Source organism: Oreochromis aureus, linkage group 12, assembly GCF_013358895.1.
Source record: "Oreochromis aureus strain Israel breed Guangdong linkage group 12, ZZ_aureus, whole genome shotgun sequence".
Lineage (NCBI taxonomy): Eukaryota > Metazoa > Chordata > Actinopteri > Cichliformes > Cichlidae > Oreochromis > Oreochromis aureus.
Window position 1 is genome coordinate 12521073 of NC_052953.1, and position 16160 is coordinate 12537232.

Here is a 16160-nt window from a genome sequence, read left to right on the forward strand (position 1 = left end):
TTTGAACCTAAACTGTTTTTTGTAAGAAGCCATCTGAGAAGCTCAGAGGGGAAATGTGACTTTTCAACATCTAAAATACAACAAAGTGTTACAAAAACACAAAAGATCACAAGTCAAAAAGATTGAGAGTGACTGCTTTGGGCTGTGTAGACATATACTGAACAAAACAACCACGAGTTTCTCCTGCTGGAACTGGATTTAAAATAAGTTCTTCATAAAAAGTTTTCTCCACTGTATTATAAAGACTGATGGCCTGCTGTGCCTAAGAACTATTGATTTTTATTTATTTATTTTAAACAAAAGCTTCAACTATTTGCAAATGTATCTTTTTGGTACAACTGCTCTCATTAACATTTTCACATAAAAAAAACTATATAGATATTAAACGTGGATTAAAGAACCAGAGAAACATTATGACTTGAGAAAAATCCAGTAAAGTAACAAACTAAAACGATTTGACTCCTATCAAAGTTGCACAGGTCCTCACCTGCCCATTCTCCTGCATCCATCTACACTCATATTGATCTTAATTATGTGAAAAGAAATCAGTGTTATTTGATTTTTCTTTGAATCATAAAGTTTTTTCCCACTTGTATACAAAATATAATTCACTGAAAATTATTCTTTCAGTCCTTTTCAAAGCAATTTCATGTAAAACCGGAGCAGTGTCTGGTAGGTGTTAGGTATGATTTTTTTTCCAGCCTGTCCTGTCTTCCTACTTGGATTACTTTCACGTCTGATGGCAAAGGTATAAATCAGTTAATTTTCCTATGGGGTTCCCTGACATACTGGGATTGTTGTGGAGGGCTGCAACAACACAGTTATAAAGAAATAAAATTAAAACGGAGCAGAATTGAGTTCCACTTATTGTTACAGTCTTCCACTACAGTCCCAGTTTCTCATGTGGCCCCTTGGGAAAATTAACTACCCACCCCTGGTCTAAATCATAGTTGTCGATATCACTTTTAGCACCTCTGCATCGAAGCGCATATTTTCTCATTTGCAGATATTTCCTGCAAGATACTGTACGATCGCCTAAAGACCTTTCCAGGAGCAAGCCAGTTTACTTTCTCCAGTGCTCGACAGTCTCCAGGTACTTCTCACCAAACAGAGCAATTTAACTTTGAGATGACGAGGATGTTTGTGCCAAGGCTGTCACCAAGTATTCTTCATTAAATCTGGCACAAGTTCTCTCACAGTCTGTTTTCTCTGAAGTAGACACTCCTATTTACTTCTAATGCACTTAACTCTTACATATTTCAACGAAGAATCTCAAGCTTGATTTCAATGTGAGCTTTGTTCTATTAGTCAGTCAGTATCATCACCTAAGGAGTCTAAACTCCATTTTAATCACACTTTTTCTATCTATCACCAGCTCACACCCCTGCAGACTTAACCACGAAATTACTGAAGGCCACGGACAAAAAAGGGAAGCTGTTCTACCTTTACTGGCTCGTTGTGGGTCTCTCTCCAGGCAGCAGGTTGAACAACTGTGCTGAGGGCAGCTGAATCCTCCGCCTGGGCTGCTGGTGGTTCCCGGGAGTTTACGGACACAGTCCTCGTGATAGTAACAACCACATCCAGACACAGAGCAGCGCGTCACCTCCCTGCCCACTGTTTTACAGCTAAAACAAGGATGGTTCCCTAGAAAAGGAATGTCAGAGAACGTGCTGTAGAAAAGAGCGAAACACTGCAGATATGATGGTAAATATGCAGTTGTGTTTGAATTCACTCACCTGTTCTACATTCTGCGCAGCTAAATCTTCCTTCAGGTGGGGACGACAGACCGAGACACTCCATGTGAAACTGCCTGTTGCAGTCACCTTCACATACCATCAAACCATCTCCGTACACCTCGCAGATCTACACAAAAACACAGAGAGTGAGGCAGTTTAAAAATATACCACACAACTAATGCCTGTAAATGTTTAGAAGAGCAGAACTAAGATGAATCACGAGCAACGCTGACCTGGCACACAGTGTCCCTCTTGCTGGTGCTGCTGTCCTGACGGGACAAGCCAGAGTCCACAGACTGAGTATCTGAAGCGTCTGCATCTGCTGCTGCTGGACTATCAAGACTCTTCCCAAATAAGCCCTGAAGCAGAGATGCACTGAATGTAAACCAGAGTGTTTAACCAATGCATCGGGTGTGCAGACATTTTTTCTTATCTTACATTGGACCTTTGTGCATTGTATCCTCATCAAACCGAGCTGTTTAAGCTCCTCTCCCTTTACCCTACTTTTTCCTGATGGGCTCGTAAACAGAAGGTTTGATTGAGGTGGTGGAGCTGCTGTGCACCTGAGACGACCAAATCAGGAATAGCCACTCTCAATATATATATCAAAGAGTAGGAAAAAACTGGCAAATGAGCAGCCTCAAGTCTGAGTTTGAGTTTGCAGGGATTACTTGTACGTGGCCCATCATCATAACAATACATATATGACAGGTATGACAAAAAGAGTATCAACTGCTTCAAGTGTCTTCTTTTCTTCAGCAGCAGAGAAGCCAAAGAAAATTATGAAAACATGTAAATAATTAAAAAAAAAAATCACCCTTGAGAAGGTGAAAGCTTAAGAAGTGCTCAGTTTTTGTTTTAAAAGGTGCAATGTTGTGGTCTAAACAGGCCTATTGCTTACGGGACTAAAAATAAATTAATGCAAAAAGAGCAAAATGAATCAGAGATGATGAAAACATAACTGAGATCAAATTTTGCACTATGAACAGTAAACAGCTCTGCATGCATGGAAATATTGTATGGATATTTAGCGTCTGGACCAATGCAGACAAATATTTTGTGTGCTGAAGAAAAGCCCTCTATCATGCCATTCAAGGCTACCTGCGGGTCGTTGAGGCCTCTGGAGTCTGAATCAGACGTGTCTCTGTACTGAGATGAAGCCATTTCGACATCTGTTGATGCTCTGCTTCGCTTCTTCAGGGGCTTGCACGCATCTGAGATCTCACTAGCTCCTACACGATCACATGGGGGGGAAGAAGAGACAGATTTTGTCTTTCTACAAGTACAAAGAGCTTCCATGACAAATGATTTACAGCGGGCATGAATGAATGATCACTCACCTTTCTGTGAACCTGTCCTCAGCATGGTCTCTGGAGCCATCTCAGCCTGCAAGGAGATTAAAAGTGCAGGTTCAGGTTATCTCAGGTCTTCTTAGTTTGGATTCTAAGCTGTCTCATTCAATTTAATGAAACTATTCCTGCACAAAAATTCAGGAAAGTTTGCAAAACAAATCTGAATCTAGCTCAAAACATGCATACCTGGATTATTTTGGAAGACAGATACACAATTTCACAGTTCACCTGCCAACTCCTGCGGTGTAGGAAAAATACAGCTGCCCAATGCTCTCTCATATTACAAAATCCTTTTAGCAGCGTTTTAGCATCTGATAAGCTTTCAAACTGCTAAAGCTGTTACGTGAACAGAAGTGCTAGGCTCATATTTCAATTTTTACTTTATCATATTTTAGTTTTTTTAAAAAAAAAAAAAAAAAAAAAACAGAAAAGAAAAATCTATAAATGGAAAAGACAGGGAGAGAAAGGTATGGCATACTGATTTCCTGTGGAGGACTAATACCTGCTCTTTTTTGGTTTTCTTCTTAGGGACGAGATCGTTGCCTCTCTCTGACTCAGACCTGCTTCTGACACACCGCCGCTGAAGCTTCCTCTCTTGAGAACCTAACAAAACAAAACAAAACAAAATACTAAGCTGCATCTCTTTCTGACTTTGTCAATTTACTCCATAAAATTGAGAACTGGAACAGAAACACTCTGCATGTCTGTGTTTCGCCAACCTTGTGGACTGCTGTGGTGTGATCCCGGAGATGAGGTCTGCTGCAATCCTCCCTCTTCACTCCTCCGACTCGCTGGGGAATCTCTCCTCTCCTCTCCCTCGTCCTCTCCTTCATCCCCATCTTCCTCCTCCTCTGGACTCGGCTCAGGTTTAGCTCTGCTGTCCTGCTGAAATCAACATTTGGATATTAGCTTACAGGATGTTTCTGTTGTGTACATCTTCTTCTGTCAGTTAGACCAACCTCAGGTGAGCAGTATCCCAGGTCGGGCTGCCTGCCTTCTCTCTCCACCCTCTCCTCCTTCTCTTCTTCTTTGTCCTTCTTTGGGGAGGGAGCGGCTTTTTTCTGGATAAGAGGCCAGTCACATTTTGTGATCTCGACATTCAGCCTCTTCATTGTGATAGAAAGAGGCAGCAGCTTCCTGGCAGCTGCCGTTTTCCACGTTTTGACCGGAGGCGGAGAGTCCTGCTGTGCTCGTGCATCACAGCCGGCATTCTGTTTCGGTGAGCTGGTCTTACGTTGGTCCCCCCTCTGGTTCTTATCTTCACTTGAGGGCTGGGAGTTTGCGTTGTCATCTGTGTTTGAAACACTACACTGTCTCCGTGGTAGCTGCCGTCGCGGAGGCTGCTCTCTATCTGGTGACTTCACATCTCGGTCCTCCTTCTTACTGATCGAGCTGCTTGAGCGCCGGCTTCGTTTCTCAGCTCTGATGTTGGGTTTCTTGCTGGGTGGGGCTTCATTAGGGTCTGGGTCCACGTAGATGAAGGTGTAGTTGTCAATTCGCTCCTGTCTCGTCATCAGAAAAGCATCCTCAGCGTGACCGACGCCCACCTCCCATTGAGAACGTTCCCGCTGAGGGATAGGCTTCATTAGCTGATGAGAAAAAAAAAGAAAACTCATGAACTTTGTGGAGAACTATGCATTCATGATTTCGGGTTTTCAGGCTTTTCAGGGAGTTTTTAGAACAATAATGTAAAAAAAAACAAAAAAAAACATGACATAAATTATACAAGTTAACTAAATAAGAATGATTCATAATGACTGAAATGTTCCACATACTACATACACGACTAAAAACAAAAGAAGAGGTGTTCGGATCCAATAATTGGTATTGATTCGATATTGGTCAAAGACAGTGGCTAACACATTGAGGAAAATATAATCAGATATCCTCCATTAGCCAAAACTACATGGTACAACCTCAGTTAACAGCATGCCACGAAGACAGATGTGATAAGTAACTGAGATTTTAAAATATCTGATTGGGTTAAACTGATGTCTTGAGCTCAGACGTGTCTCCATGTAAATTTATTATTGACTTAGCTGTGCAAGAGGGCAAAAAGACAGCATCAGATTACTAACCATCAGCATGGGAGATGGAAAAGTGGCACTGAGACATCCCCACTATAAACACTGATGTTTCATAAAGCTGTCTTATAATCCCAGTGAGGATGGGATGTCTGATGATGATGTTATGTGAAGAGGACAGCTCAGAATATGCCTTCATTAAGAGGAGGAAAAAATCTTAAAAAATTAGACTTGCTCATTATTCTTTCAAACTAAGTATCCCAATTTTCACCCACTCAACAAAATCAAACATTTTTAAATGTGTGCCGGTGCAGAGGTCTGAAGCCTGAGCTTTTAACTCAAAAGGCATTACTTGCACATACAATGACCTCATTACTTGACATTCGTTAATATGAGCATCCACCATTGTAACAGTGGCTGAAAATAAGGAAAAGCATAGCAGGTCCACTATATGGTTAATTCTGGTTAAAGATTTTTGAAACGATCATTTTAAATGCCGAAAACAACAAAAATTCTGTTTAAACAGTTTGTTTTCTTTCAGTCTTAAAAATAAATCTCCCATCTGTGCATACTTTGTGTCTCTCTACAGGGTTTGTGGTTTTGCGAAGGGTCTCAGCCTGAAGCTCGTCAAACTGTTGCTTCCCCTGGTACATGACTATCCTCTTCTCGTGGATCCACGCTCGCTCTGCAACACTGCCAAAGAACTGGACGTGATATTCCCTGTGACCTGCACGGCAGCAGAGGAAAGAAAACAAGTTGCGGCACTTCTGTCTTTACACATTTACACACTTAAACACTTGAACAACAAAAATGTTTAAGGGATTTTACCTCTGGTGTTGATGCGAGTGTGGACCTTCATCTGTGGGTCTGAGGACACCATGCAGGGCCACCAGGGGTAGGTACCCACCTTGGACCACACCAGATCTCCTATTACAAACTCCTTACAGAAGCCTGTCTCCTGGATCACTGATGGATGATGGACCTTAGGAACCTAAACACAAACAAGTCACTGTTATGTTTTCAAATTGTTTACTACAAACCACAGCGGCTGATCTGCAACGACTTCAAACTGCTTTGGTGAATGAACATGAGCTCTTGCCTTCGGCGTCTTTGGTTCGGTTTTAATAACGGTCTTCGGAGGCTTTTCTGTCTGCACCGGCGGTGCTTCTTTTGGCAACGGCTGGACATGGGTGTCCTCTGTCTGGCCTGTGGTACCTGGCTGTGTTTGGCTCGTGTCCAGGCTCTGTTCCTGAGCTTGCAGCAGCAGTCTTGCACTCTTTTTCCTCTTCTCCTTCTTCCTCTCATGTCTGCGCTGCGCCTGAGCGGCCTCGTTCTTCTGAGACTCTTTCTGAAGACGAGAAAATAAACAGAAAGAAGTCAGCGGCGATGAGACGGCAGTTAATTTTGTTGTGTTTTTATAAAAGAAACAACTCAGAATTTCCTCAGATGTCCGCTGCTTTAGGGATTTTGAAGAATAATTAAAAGTAAACTAAGATGTGCATGGTGTAATAATTCCATTAAAAAAATAAATGGACTGATAAGATTTCCAATTAATATGCAGAGTTATTTTTCCAAGGTGTCTTGGGATTTAAACAGGACATTTTATGTTCATTTCTATCTCCATAATTTTATTCTTGGACTGCAGCAGAGTAGCTTTATGGTTAAAGTAATCCCTATTTATCTAGTACTGAGCCTGGGTATACTCAGTTTATTTATCATCTGTCATTTGGGCTCCCTTTAAGTTAACTTTCTTCTGATTGGCTGCCCCTCATAAACAAAAGCGACCTTCACACTGCCTGATAATAACTTAGTGATATCCACTCTTTTCGAGATCATACGGAGTAAAGAGTTAAAAATAAATTTACAAAATAGAGCATTTAGACCAGTCTAAGTGTGAGCTTTTGGCTTACAAGTATTTGTTAACAAACTGACCTCAATGTCTGACAATGTCCATGACAACATGGACATAGGGAAAAAAAATAAGGCATTTTTAAAGGACACAATGTCTCTAAAATGGAAAGATAATTGTGTTTATGCAAGTTTTTCCTTTACTGAGCAGAAGCACAAGGTGCAGAAAAGCCAAAATGTAATGTAAAGTCCCACGCTGTATGTGGACTGGCCGAGCTTACGTGTTGGGTGACTGTCTAAAAAAGTACTTGCGACAGCATTATTACAGTTTTTAAGTTTTCCGCTTGCTTTTTCTTTCTGTTTGGTTTTGAGCATTTGTTTTCAATTTGGTACTATCCAAAGTGAGTTTGCCTGTTTCACTTCAGTTTTTCATAGTTTTCGTCTTTTTAACTGTTACAATAGGGGAGGGCATGTTCAAATTAGGCATCAAACTGACAAAGACTAATACCAAGGACATTTCCTGCCATGTGATTTCCAAGTAGACAAGTTTAACTCTGTTCTGTTTTTCTGAGGCCTAGTTTTTAAGCTTTATATAAGTTAACTAGAACTGCTTTTCCACACCCAGTTTTAGTTTAGCTTTAGTTAACTATTAACTGTCATAGTAGAAGACACACAATTAGTTTATGTAATAATTAAAATAATCGTTAATTGAGGTCCCCAGACTGAAGTTCTGAAGCAAATTAGTTTGCAGCACCTCTGAACTATGTTTCACACGTCTTTCTCCGATTTAATTATCTATAAACCAAAGGAATAACAGACACGGGACGCAGCGGTTCAGATTAAAGTTAGTGTGTGCTTTCTTCTCAGGCACAAAGCTTGACCAACAAAGCCTTTAGGTTTACTAATATGCACATTAATAAAAACATACAAAGTTCAAAGCAAAGTTTTAAAACAAGCACACACAGCGAGTTTGTTAGGACAGCCATAAAGATTTGTGAAGAAACGTTTGCTCGTGTTAAAGAGGACTGCCAAACACGAGCAAACGTTAATAAAAAACCTGACAATAAAACAATGTGAAAACATGAGATGCTTGTTATATTTTGATAAAGTTTCTTTATCTGCATTTTTTTATTCGTGTGAGAAAAAACAATTTAAAGATTTTTAATTTAAAACAAAAGGAGCAATAACCAGTTAATTCTGTTCTTTGACAGGCTGAAACCAGCATTAGTTTAATATTTATCCATATAAACTTCCCTAAATAATTAAACTTTTTAATTATTTAATAATTGTGCTTTTTACTTGATCTTTACTCTTCCTAGAAAGAATGGAAAAAAAGAAAGAATGAAGAACTGTATGCAACACTGAACAAACTGAGCTGAGGGTCACCACAGTTATCTGGTATTCACATTAGCTATGAACAGGATCTCTAATCGTTTTCGTTTTGATCCTCTAATTGATTATGTTGCTAATCATTTCAGCTCTAACATCAAGTAAGAAGGTTTTTTTTTTAACTTTATATAAATATAAAACATTAGTCCTTCTCTTTTTCAGAGAGACAGTACAGCAGATTGGCCGCAACCTCAACCAGAATTGTTCAAATCTGGTAAATTTTATTAAATCCTCTGGCAGTAGCTGACCAGAGCTAAATGATTATAGTATGTATGGATACATTATATAAAGACTGGAAAATGCACTTTCACCCCGTGACCGCCATTTGAACAACTCTTGTTATCTTGTTATCCAAACTTTGATTAAATTAAAGGGGCTGATCCTGATAATGTGCAGCCTTTAAGCTTCTGAAGAGTTTTTAAACTCATCAATAACCCACGTGTTGTCATGGATGGCCCATTCCTTCTACACTTAATCAATTCAGATGGTAAGTGTAATTCCAGCTGCACTGTCGTCTCTTGATTTTGCTGCTCATAGGCTTGGCTCTTTATCTTAGTCGAGAACACCCGGGCTGATTTTAGTACCTCAAAGTTTTAGTTTTCATAGGAATGGCTAACTATAAAGTCTAGTTTGTGGAAAAATTAGCTTAAACATTATAAATTTTGTAATTATTAATGCAATTTTTTTTAAATACATTAAACTCTGGAGGATCAGAAGTTCTGCAGCTCTGTTCTACCACATGAAAAAAATGTTTGAAGCAATTTTGAAAAGGAGATAGCAGTCAGATCATGCATCTTTTTCATTATATGAAATAATAAGAAAAAAAAAAAAACTGTGCAGATTTCCACATTTCCACCTAATCTTCTGCACTAAAAAGCATCTTTGGAAGAATAAACAAAAAGGGTAAAAAGAAATGCTGCCTAAAAGGCTGTTGGCAGTTACCTGCAGTTCTTGCAGCAGGTCTCCGCACAGCGCAGACTCGAACAGCTCTTTGCCGTTCTGATACGTCTTTATGATCTTCAGCTTGATCTCCGGGGAGCTGGTTTTCTTCAGGACCCCACCAGAAGCGCTGGATGGGGCGTGCGTGGGTTGAGATGAGGGGGTGTTGTCCACAAGTGAGGGGGGAGGACTGGACGAAGGCAGGTGTAACGGGGGAGGAGGGGGCAGGTTGTGAGTCATGATGTGAGGTGTCTGGTGTAGGTGATGCTGGGTGGGCAGGGGTGGCGGTGGAGGACTCTGTGGGTGCGAGTGGGTTTGTATGTGAGGTGGATTTGAGTGGATGTGGTGTGAATGGTGGTGGTGATGGGGATGATGATGATGGTGGTGGAGGTGTGGGTGATGTGTGGACAGTGGGGGTGAAACGGGAGACAGAGGTCTTTCCTGGAGACCGGGACCTCTCAGGACCGTCCCCTCCACCGACATGAGGCCGTGGTCCCCGTAGCTCCGTATGGCCCCGTAGCCATTAGCAGAGCCGTTGGGGAACTGCGAGTACATGGAGAATTTAGCCTGCGGTTCGTATATGCCCAAACCCGGCGGGTAGCCATTGGGGACCTGCGGCATGTCCTCCGAAGCCGATGGCGGGTACGGAAACTCTGCATCCAGGGCTGCATCGTAGGAGGGACCACCATCCTCACCCGGGTCACTGCCGGTGTCGCAGGTGCCTTCCTGTCTGATGTTGGCGGAGTCAATGAGCTGAGGGGGTTGCTGAATTGTATTTCCCATGATCCCTTGCATGAAAGAGAAGGAGAAATCCATTGTTGGGCTCCTGCATCCTTAACTGTCTTTTTCTTTGACTGGACCTGCCGACAGAGGCACACACAACTGAATGAACCGCAGGAAAGCTCAACAAGCACACAGCCAATCATCACAAAGACCTTAGCTTCTATCCTTCAGGAATTATTAACACAGAGCAACAGATTAACACTGCACACATCTGTGTTTCTGGGTTGGGCCTTTTTTATTTAACTTTCTAGCAGTGTATTAAGCAAACCTGTTTGCAAATTAAAGCTTCACTCTGAAATTCCAAATCGTCACGCATTGACACTTGGTGTCACATCTGAACCCACGGTTACCGTTTTTTTTAAGCCTCATTTTTTCAATGTAAAAAGGCATATTTAAACCCAAACAATAATCCTTTCTCTAAATCGAACCAAGCAGATTTGGTGTCTGAAACTTATCAAGCTGCAACTGTAAATGAAGAGAAACTAAGAGCAAAGACAGAGTTACATCATCAGGTTTTTTGGCTCCCACAGTAAACACAAGGACTGTTTATTATTATATGAATAAAATAGCTAGAAAAACATCAGAATAACAGAGTTTATTTTGTGTTTATGACCACTGATCGGGGCTTTGGTAAATCTCTTTCTCGCTGCAGATAAACACACGGGACTGTCATAAGTTCTGGAAAGAAGTCAGCCATCCACCGAATGGGTTTGCCATGTATCAGCTGTTTTCTGGTTAAAATATCTGGAAATTTCTGCTTTAATATAGTGTGAAATTTCTAACTCTGACTTGTAGAAACACACACCTCTCCTCCCTTACAAACTCAGGGTTAGCTGACCATTAACTACACAACTTTAATTATCACTTCAGTGGCAGTTTCACCAGGCTCCTACTCCTTAAATCTAAGTTTTTTCAGAGTTTTAGAGCAGCAGTTTGAATTATGTGGGATTTTTTTTTAAACAGATGCACTGAGGAGATCTGCAGAATACTCATTATAATGATTACTGTGATAAACTCACAGGGTGGTCTGAATTGCAGACCCCATAAATCCCCATATTATCATCACAAACTCGGGTCATCTTCGTAGTGTATACTGAGAGGTCGTGCAAGCTTCTGTTCACAAGCTTTAGGTGATTTTTATGTGTTTATTTTCATCAACACAAACACATGGTGGCCTGCTTGCACAAAACAAAACAAAAGAGCAGCTACCAGACGTGGGTTTGACCTCATGCACTGGACACTTTTAACCGCCAGAGCTGATATAATTAATCAGGTTTAAAGTGTTGAGTGGATAATCTTCTCCTCTTGTTGCGGTTTAACTTGTTAGCAGCTTTGCGAAAGGTGAACAACGGTGATGTAAACATCCAAAAGGTGTCATCCGGCGGTCACTAGTCTCCTATAAGGACTTGTAGTATAACTTGGGTGTATATATAGTGTGGCAGAGATAAATAGCTGGCTATAGATGTTTTATTTTATTCCAACATAACAAAAAAGACGAGTGCATGCATGGGCATAACAAGGTTTCACTGACTGATCTTACAGCTTCCTGCGATGTTAGCTTAAAGCTACTTGGCACCAAAGGCATCGAAACGGAAATACAGGAGCCGTTTAAACGGTTAAAAAGCGAGGCACACGACGGGGATGTGGCTGTTTTTCTTTCTGACACACTCGGGGACACATTTCCATTTATTAATGTTTTCTAATCCATCTAAGCGCACATGAAACAAGATGAAAGGAGGTGGAAGGGGAGGAGGGGGGGAGAAAGCTAACGTTGGGTAGGCTAACGCTAACGCTGCCAATATGGCTGCCTGGTACCCCTTTAAATCAAATTGTCTGCCGTGATTATACCTCCATCACTGACGGTTTGTGGGGGGGAAAAAAATGTGCCCGAAAACAAGCTGGCTACGACTGAAAACGAGGAGATGCAGCATGCAGAGGCGGCCAACAGTGAGCAGCAGCACCAGCAGCAGCACGGATTTTGATAGCGAGTCGAAAGATGCAGGAAAATACACAAAAAAATGTCAATACCTTCAGCGTGTCCCATTCTAAACACATACACCAGCCAGCAATGCTTCCTCGTTTAATCTACAGGAGGAGGAGGAGGAGGAGAAGGAGGGGGGGGTACAAAAATAATAAAAAAAATAATAATAATCCTGTGATGTTGGTAAAGCTCAGGCCTTTCCCTTTTCGTTTTAACGCAATTCTCCACAGAGAGGAGGAGGAGGAGGACTCTATCTGGTCGCTGCCCAATCCCAACGCGGGGCTCTTCGTCAGTGTGAGGACCCGAAAACCTCAATCTGATCGCAACCCCCTTCCTGTCCTCTTCTTCATAATAATCTCTAGCACCCTCTTCCTCCGGTTTAACAAAAGCGCTCTGCCCTTTTTTTTTTCCTTTTAAATTCTCGGTGGATCCAGATCCTCAGCTCAGCGCCAAAATCACACTGATGCAGCCTGCAAGCAAGGGTCACCAGAGGCACCCCGGGAGCTGTAGTTTATATCTTACATTTGGTTAAACAGGAGAAAACAGCGTCTGAAATGCACGGAAATAAAGGAGGAAACGCATGTGTGGGGGTTTCAATTTTTTTTTTTTTTTTAATGGGCTACACAAGAACATTTTTACTGCTCGTATCGTGGATAAACACTGTTAAATATTTGATTTTTTTCTCATTATTCTTATTATATTTTTATCTCAGGGTCCACGGCACGATGGAAATACTGTATCTACGCTTGCAGCAGGCTCTCCGATTGGCTTTTATGCGCCTCCTCGCCTGATCTGCTTCTCAGGAGGGAGGAGGTGGAAAAAAGAAAGAGCTGTCACTCTGCCTCTTGTTTCTTGTTCCTGCATGTTGTTCCTGCAAGTGTTATTAGGAACACTTCTCTTCCTTTCATATGTCAAGGATTTCGTTCAGATGTTGGGCGCAGCAAGAAAGTGCCAGGTTTAAATCCAGGGTGGATGGATGTTCTCCCCAAATACAGGGGAGTCCAAACACATGAATAACACTTTATAATACAGTCCTGTAATTAAATGTAATTTTAATGTATTTTATTTGAAATTACAATGTAATTTATTATTGTTATTATTTACCTACAAACACTTAAATATAGGCAAAAACAATATTTTCCCATCTTACATTGTAAGTACACTGTACTTTTTGGAGGGAGGGCTCTATATTATAGAGCAGTTTGACTTTTATATGCTTTATACTGTAAGTAATTTTAAGTTCAGCGTAAGCGTAACATCCATCATGCATAATAATGAATATTAAATAATAATGTAAAAAAATAAAGATGTAAAAACACAAGATTTCATGTTTAACACAACAGCTGCTACTAAAATAACTGCTCTTTTTAATTGATTTGTGAATAAGCTGTCAAATCTGTAAAGGCTTTTGCAAAGACAATAAGTGTGAATTGCAGCTTTCTTATCATTGAACATTACCTTGTGTATTGATCTGGTCACTGTTTGTCTGCCAGATTGTGCTCTGTCTCCAGTTTCTACCATGCAAATGCTTCCTTAGAAAACTTCAGTCTATCCAGACGTTTGTGTATGAGAAATCTCTGTCACTTGGTTCAATTAAAAACCAGTGTGCAATTTAACCAATGTCTGTGTAACTAAAATTTCAACCTGGTCTTTGTCATTTCTTATTAATAATAAACATAAAAGATAAAATAATGGTATGTCAGGTGTGAAGTAGAGCATGGCCACTGAATTAGAAAAACAGTCTGGCTTCTGACCTTCTCTTCCTTTTGATCCGTATTTCCCAGAATCAGCACAATAGTTTAAGAAACAAAGGTTAAAGGATGGTTAGAGGATGTCACTACCTAGAATCGCCTGCACTGATATTTAAGTTATTTATTCTCCAGGATATAGTTATATTGTTACTTCGTTAGAGTTATTTGATACTATATTTTGCACTATCCTACCTACTGTATATTACTGTATACTACTATTCTTTATTGTATATATTGTATATCTTATTCATCTGTTCCTCTGTCTCTCTTGCTGCTTTGAGCATGTATATGACAAAAGAATTTCCCTCGGAATAAATAAAGTTATTCTTATCTTATCTTAAACTGTGAGGGAACTGAAGGTGCCCGAAAACTGATCAATTGCTGCTTTTTTTTGTTTCATTTACTGAACCATTTAACACTGACCTGTGAATCATTAAAGCACAAAACAGGCCCCAAATACAAAGGATAAACCAGTGATGTGTCTAAACATAACAGAAAATTTAACAAAGAACTAATTTTAAAATATGTCTTCAAGCCCTTTGTTAGTAGCAGCCTGTTGCAAAAACACATTTTCCCCCCATTTCTTTAGCTGAATCTATTAAAAATGTAAAATATAACACAGTTTAACAGATATTTTTGAATCAACATGATTTCAAAATAGCTATTACCTAAAAAAATGTAAAAAACAGAGGAAACTACACGAGTGTAGGACAAAATAAGTAGGCATAACAACAAATCAAACTAACAAAACTATCTACAGCAGATAAGGAGTATCTGAGCGACTTCACACAGCACCTATGGGATGCATCTGATCTATCTTCTGGTCGCTGAAGCCTCATCAGAGATGGTCTCAGTGGAAGAGTCGCTGTCATGAAGGCATTCTCAAAGAAGAGAGAGAAAAGGCTGCGGTTTGATGAATTACACAAGAACTGGACTGAAAATCAGTGGCAATAGATTTTATGGACTGATGATTCCAAAGTTGAAATGTGTGATTTAAAACATCATCAACATGTAGTGAAGAGGTCAGGAGGTACAACAGTGAGTGTAAAACACATGCACTCTATAAAACAGAAAAGTACGGTCTCATTTTGGTCCACCATGTAATTCAATCTGGAAAGCATCTGATTAGCAGTGGCTTGATTTTGGCATGAATCGATTACAAAATAATTACTCTTTATTATTTTGTTGTACATATACAATGGAATTGTGGATGCTCCATTCGACTACTGTGCAGGAAATATAAATAACCCAATGGCTAACAAGCACACACTTTAGTAAAACACACAATAAAAGGCAAACAGTCAAACAGTCTGACATAAATATCAAGGAATACTGATTAATACTCGACACTGTGGCAACAAGGTGTCTCTGAGCGACCAGTCTAAGCGAAAGAAATGACCGCTGCAACTAAAAGTTGTTTCAGAGTAATCATGTGAGTAGGCCTGTGCATGATTGAGTCATGCATTAGTTAACTTTAAAGCTTGAGGGACAGCTTGTTTGGTGGCTTACTGCAGGTTTAAACACTAATATACCAATGAAGGAGAATTCAGAATCAATCCAGAGTTGATTTGATGTGAGAGGGAAAATTGCTATCAGTTGACAAACAAAAGTCGTGTTTTTCTGAATTAACAAGACCTTAAAATTGCAACAAAAAAAACAAAAATAAAACTAATGTAATGAGCAGTACTGGCTCACTTTCCTAGTTTAATTTTGTTTTATGTAAATTAAAAGATGGGAAATATTGATGTCTTTGTCTAATGAAGATACATTTTAAATGTATCCTCTTATATCCTGAAGACATGTCAGTTCAACTAATCCTGGAGATGTTGGATTCTTGACTCTTTTCCACCTTTTGTCCACCTTTGGTCCTTCTTCTCCTTCCTGCTTCATTGTTACACCTGCCTCTTTCTCATTCACACGCATGTATTCTTTCTTGCTTCTACTGACTTTCATTCCTCTTATCTCCAGAGAAAACCTCCACCTATCCAGGCTCTCTTGCACCTACTCTCAGTACAGGTTACACTGTTGTCTGCAAACATTATAGTCTACAGAGACATCACAGCCCCTTCATGGAAACAAGAAGGGGCCCAGGGCAGATCCCTGATGTAATCCCAGCCCCACCTTGAATTCTTCTGTCAGTCTTACTGCGCACCTCACCACTGTCTTGCAGACTAGTTACACTGATTACAACACATTCAATATGAAATCGTTTGATAGTATCAGTATGAAATTAAAGATTGTTTCATTTCATTGATTTATATGTGCTTTTTTAAATGTCATCTAGTATCCATAAATCATAAAAACTTAAAATGAATAAATAGAAGAAGGAAGGTTAACACCCTGTTTCACTGAGCAGA

At 40.2% G+C, this 16160-nt stretch overlaps 1 protein-coding gene across 4 annotated transcripts in view; it reads right to left on the reverse strand.

Annotated features, from left to right (window-relative positions):
- Positions 1-12874, reverse strand: part of nsd3 (nuclear receptor binding SET domain protein 3) — a 29016-nt gene extending 16142 nt beyond the window's left edge. For 3 of the 4 annotated variants that reach the window (XM_039620912.1, XM_039620911.1, XM_039620909.1), the window contains exons 1-13: positions 12100-12874; positions 9292-10148; positions 6212-6460; positions 5941-6103; positions 5685-5839; positions 4048-4677; positions 3808-3973; positions 3591-3691; positions 3077-3122; positions 2838-2968; positions 1970-2095; positions 1737-1863; positions 1444-1644 (exon numbers count right to left, since the gene is read on the reverse strand). In XM_039620912.1, coding sequence (XP_039476846.1) covers positions 1444-1644; positions 1737-1863; positions 1970-2095; positions 2838-2968; positions 3077-3122; positions 3591-3691; positions 3808-3973; positions 4048-4677; positions 5685-5839; positions 5941-6103; positions 6212-6460; positions 9292-10104 — 2908 coding nt within the window. In that variant the 5' untranslated portion in view covers positions 10105-10148; positions 12100-12874. The remainder of the gene's footprint in view (positions 1-1443; positions 1645-1736; positions 1864-1969; positions 2096-2837; positions 2969-3076; positions 3123-3590; positions 3692-3807; positions 3974-4047; positions 4678-5684; positions 5840-5940; positions 6104-6211; positions 6461-9291; positions 10149-12099) is intronic. The other variant, XM_039620910.1, reaches the window with a different exon arrangement.
- Positions 12875-16160: the final 3286 nt, after the last annotated feature.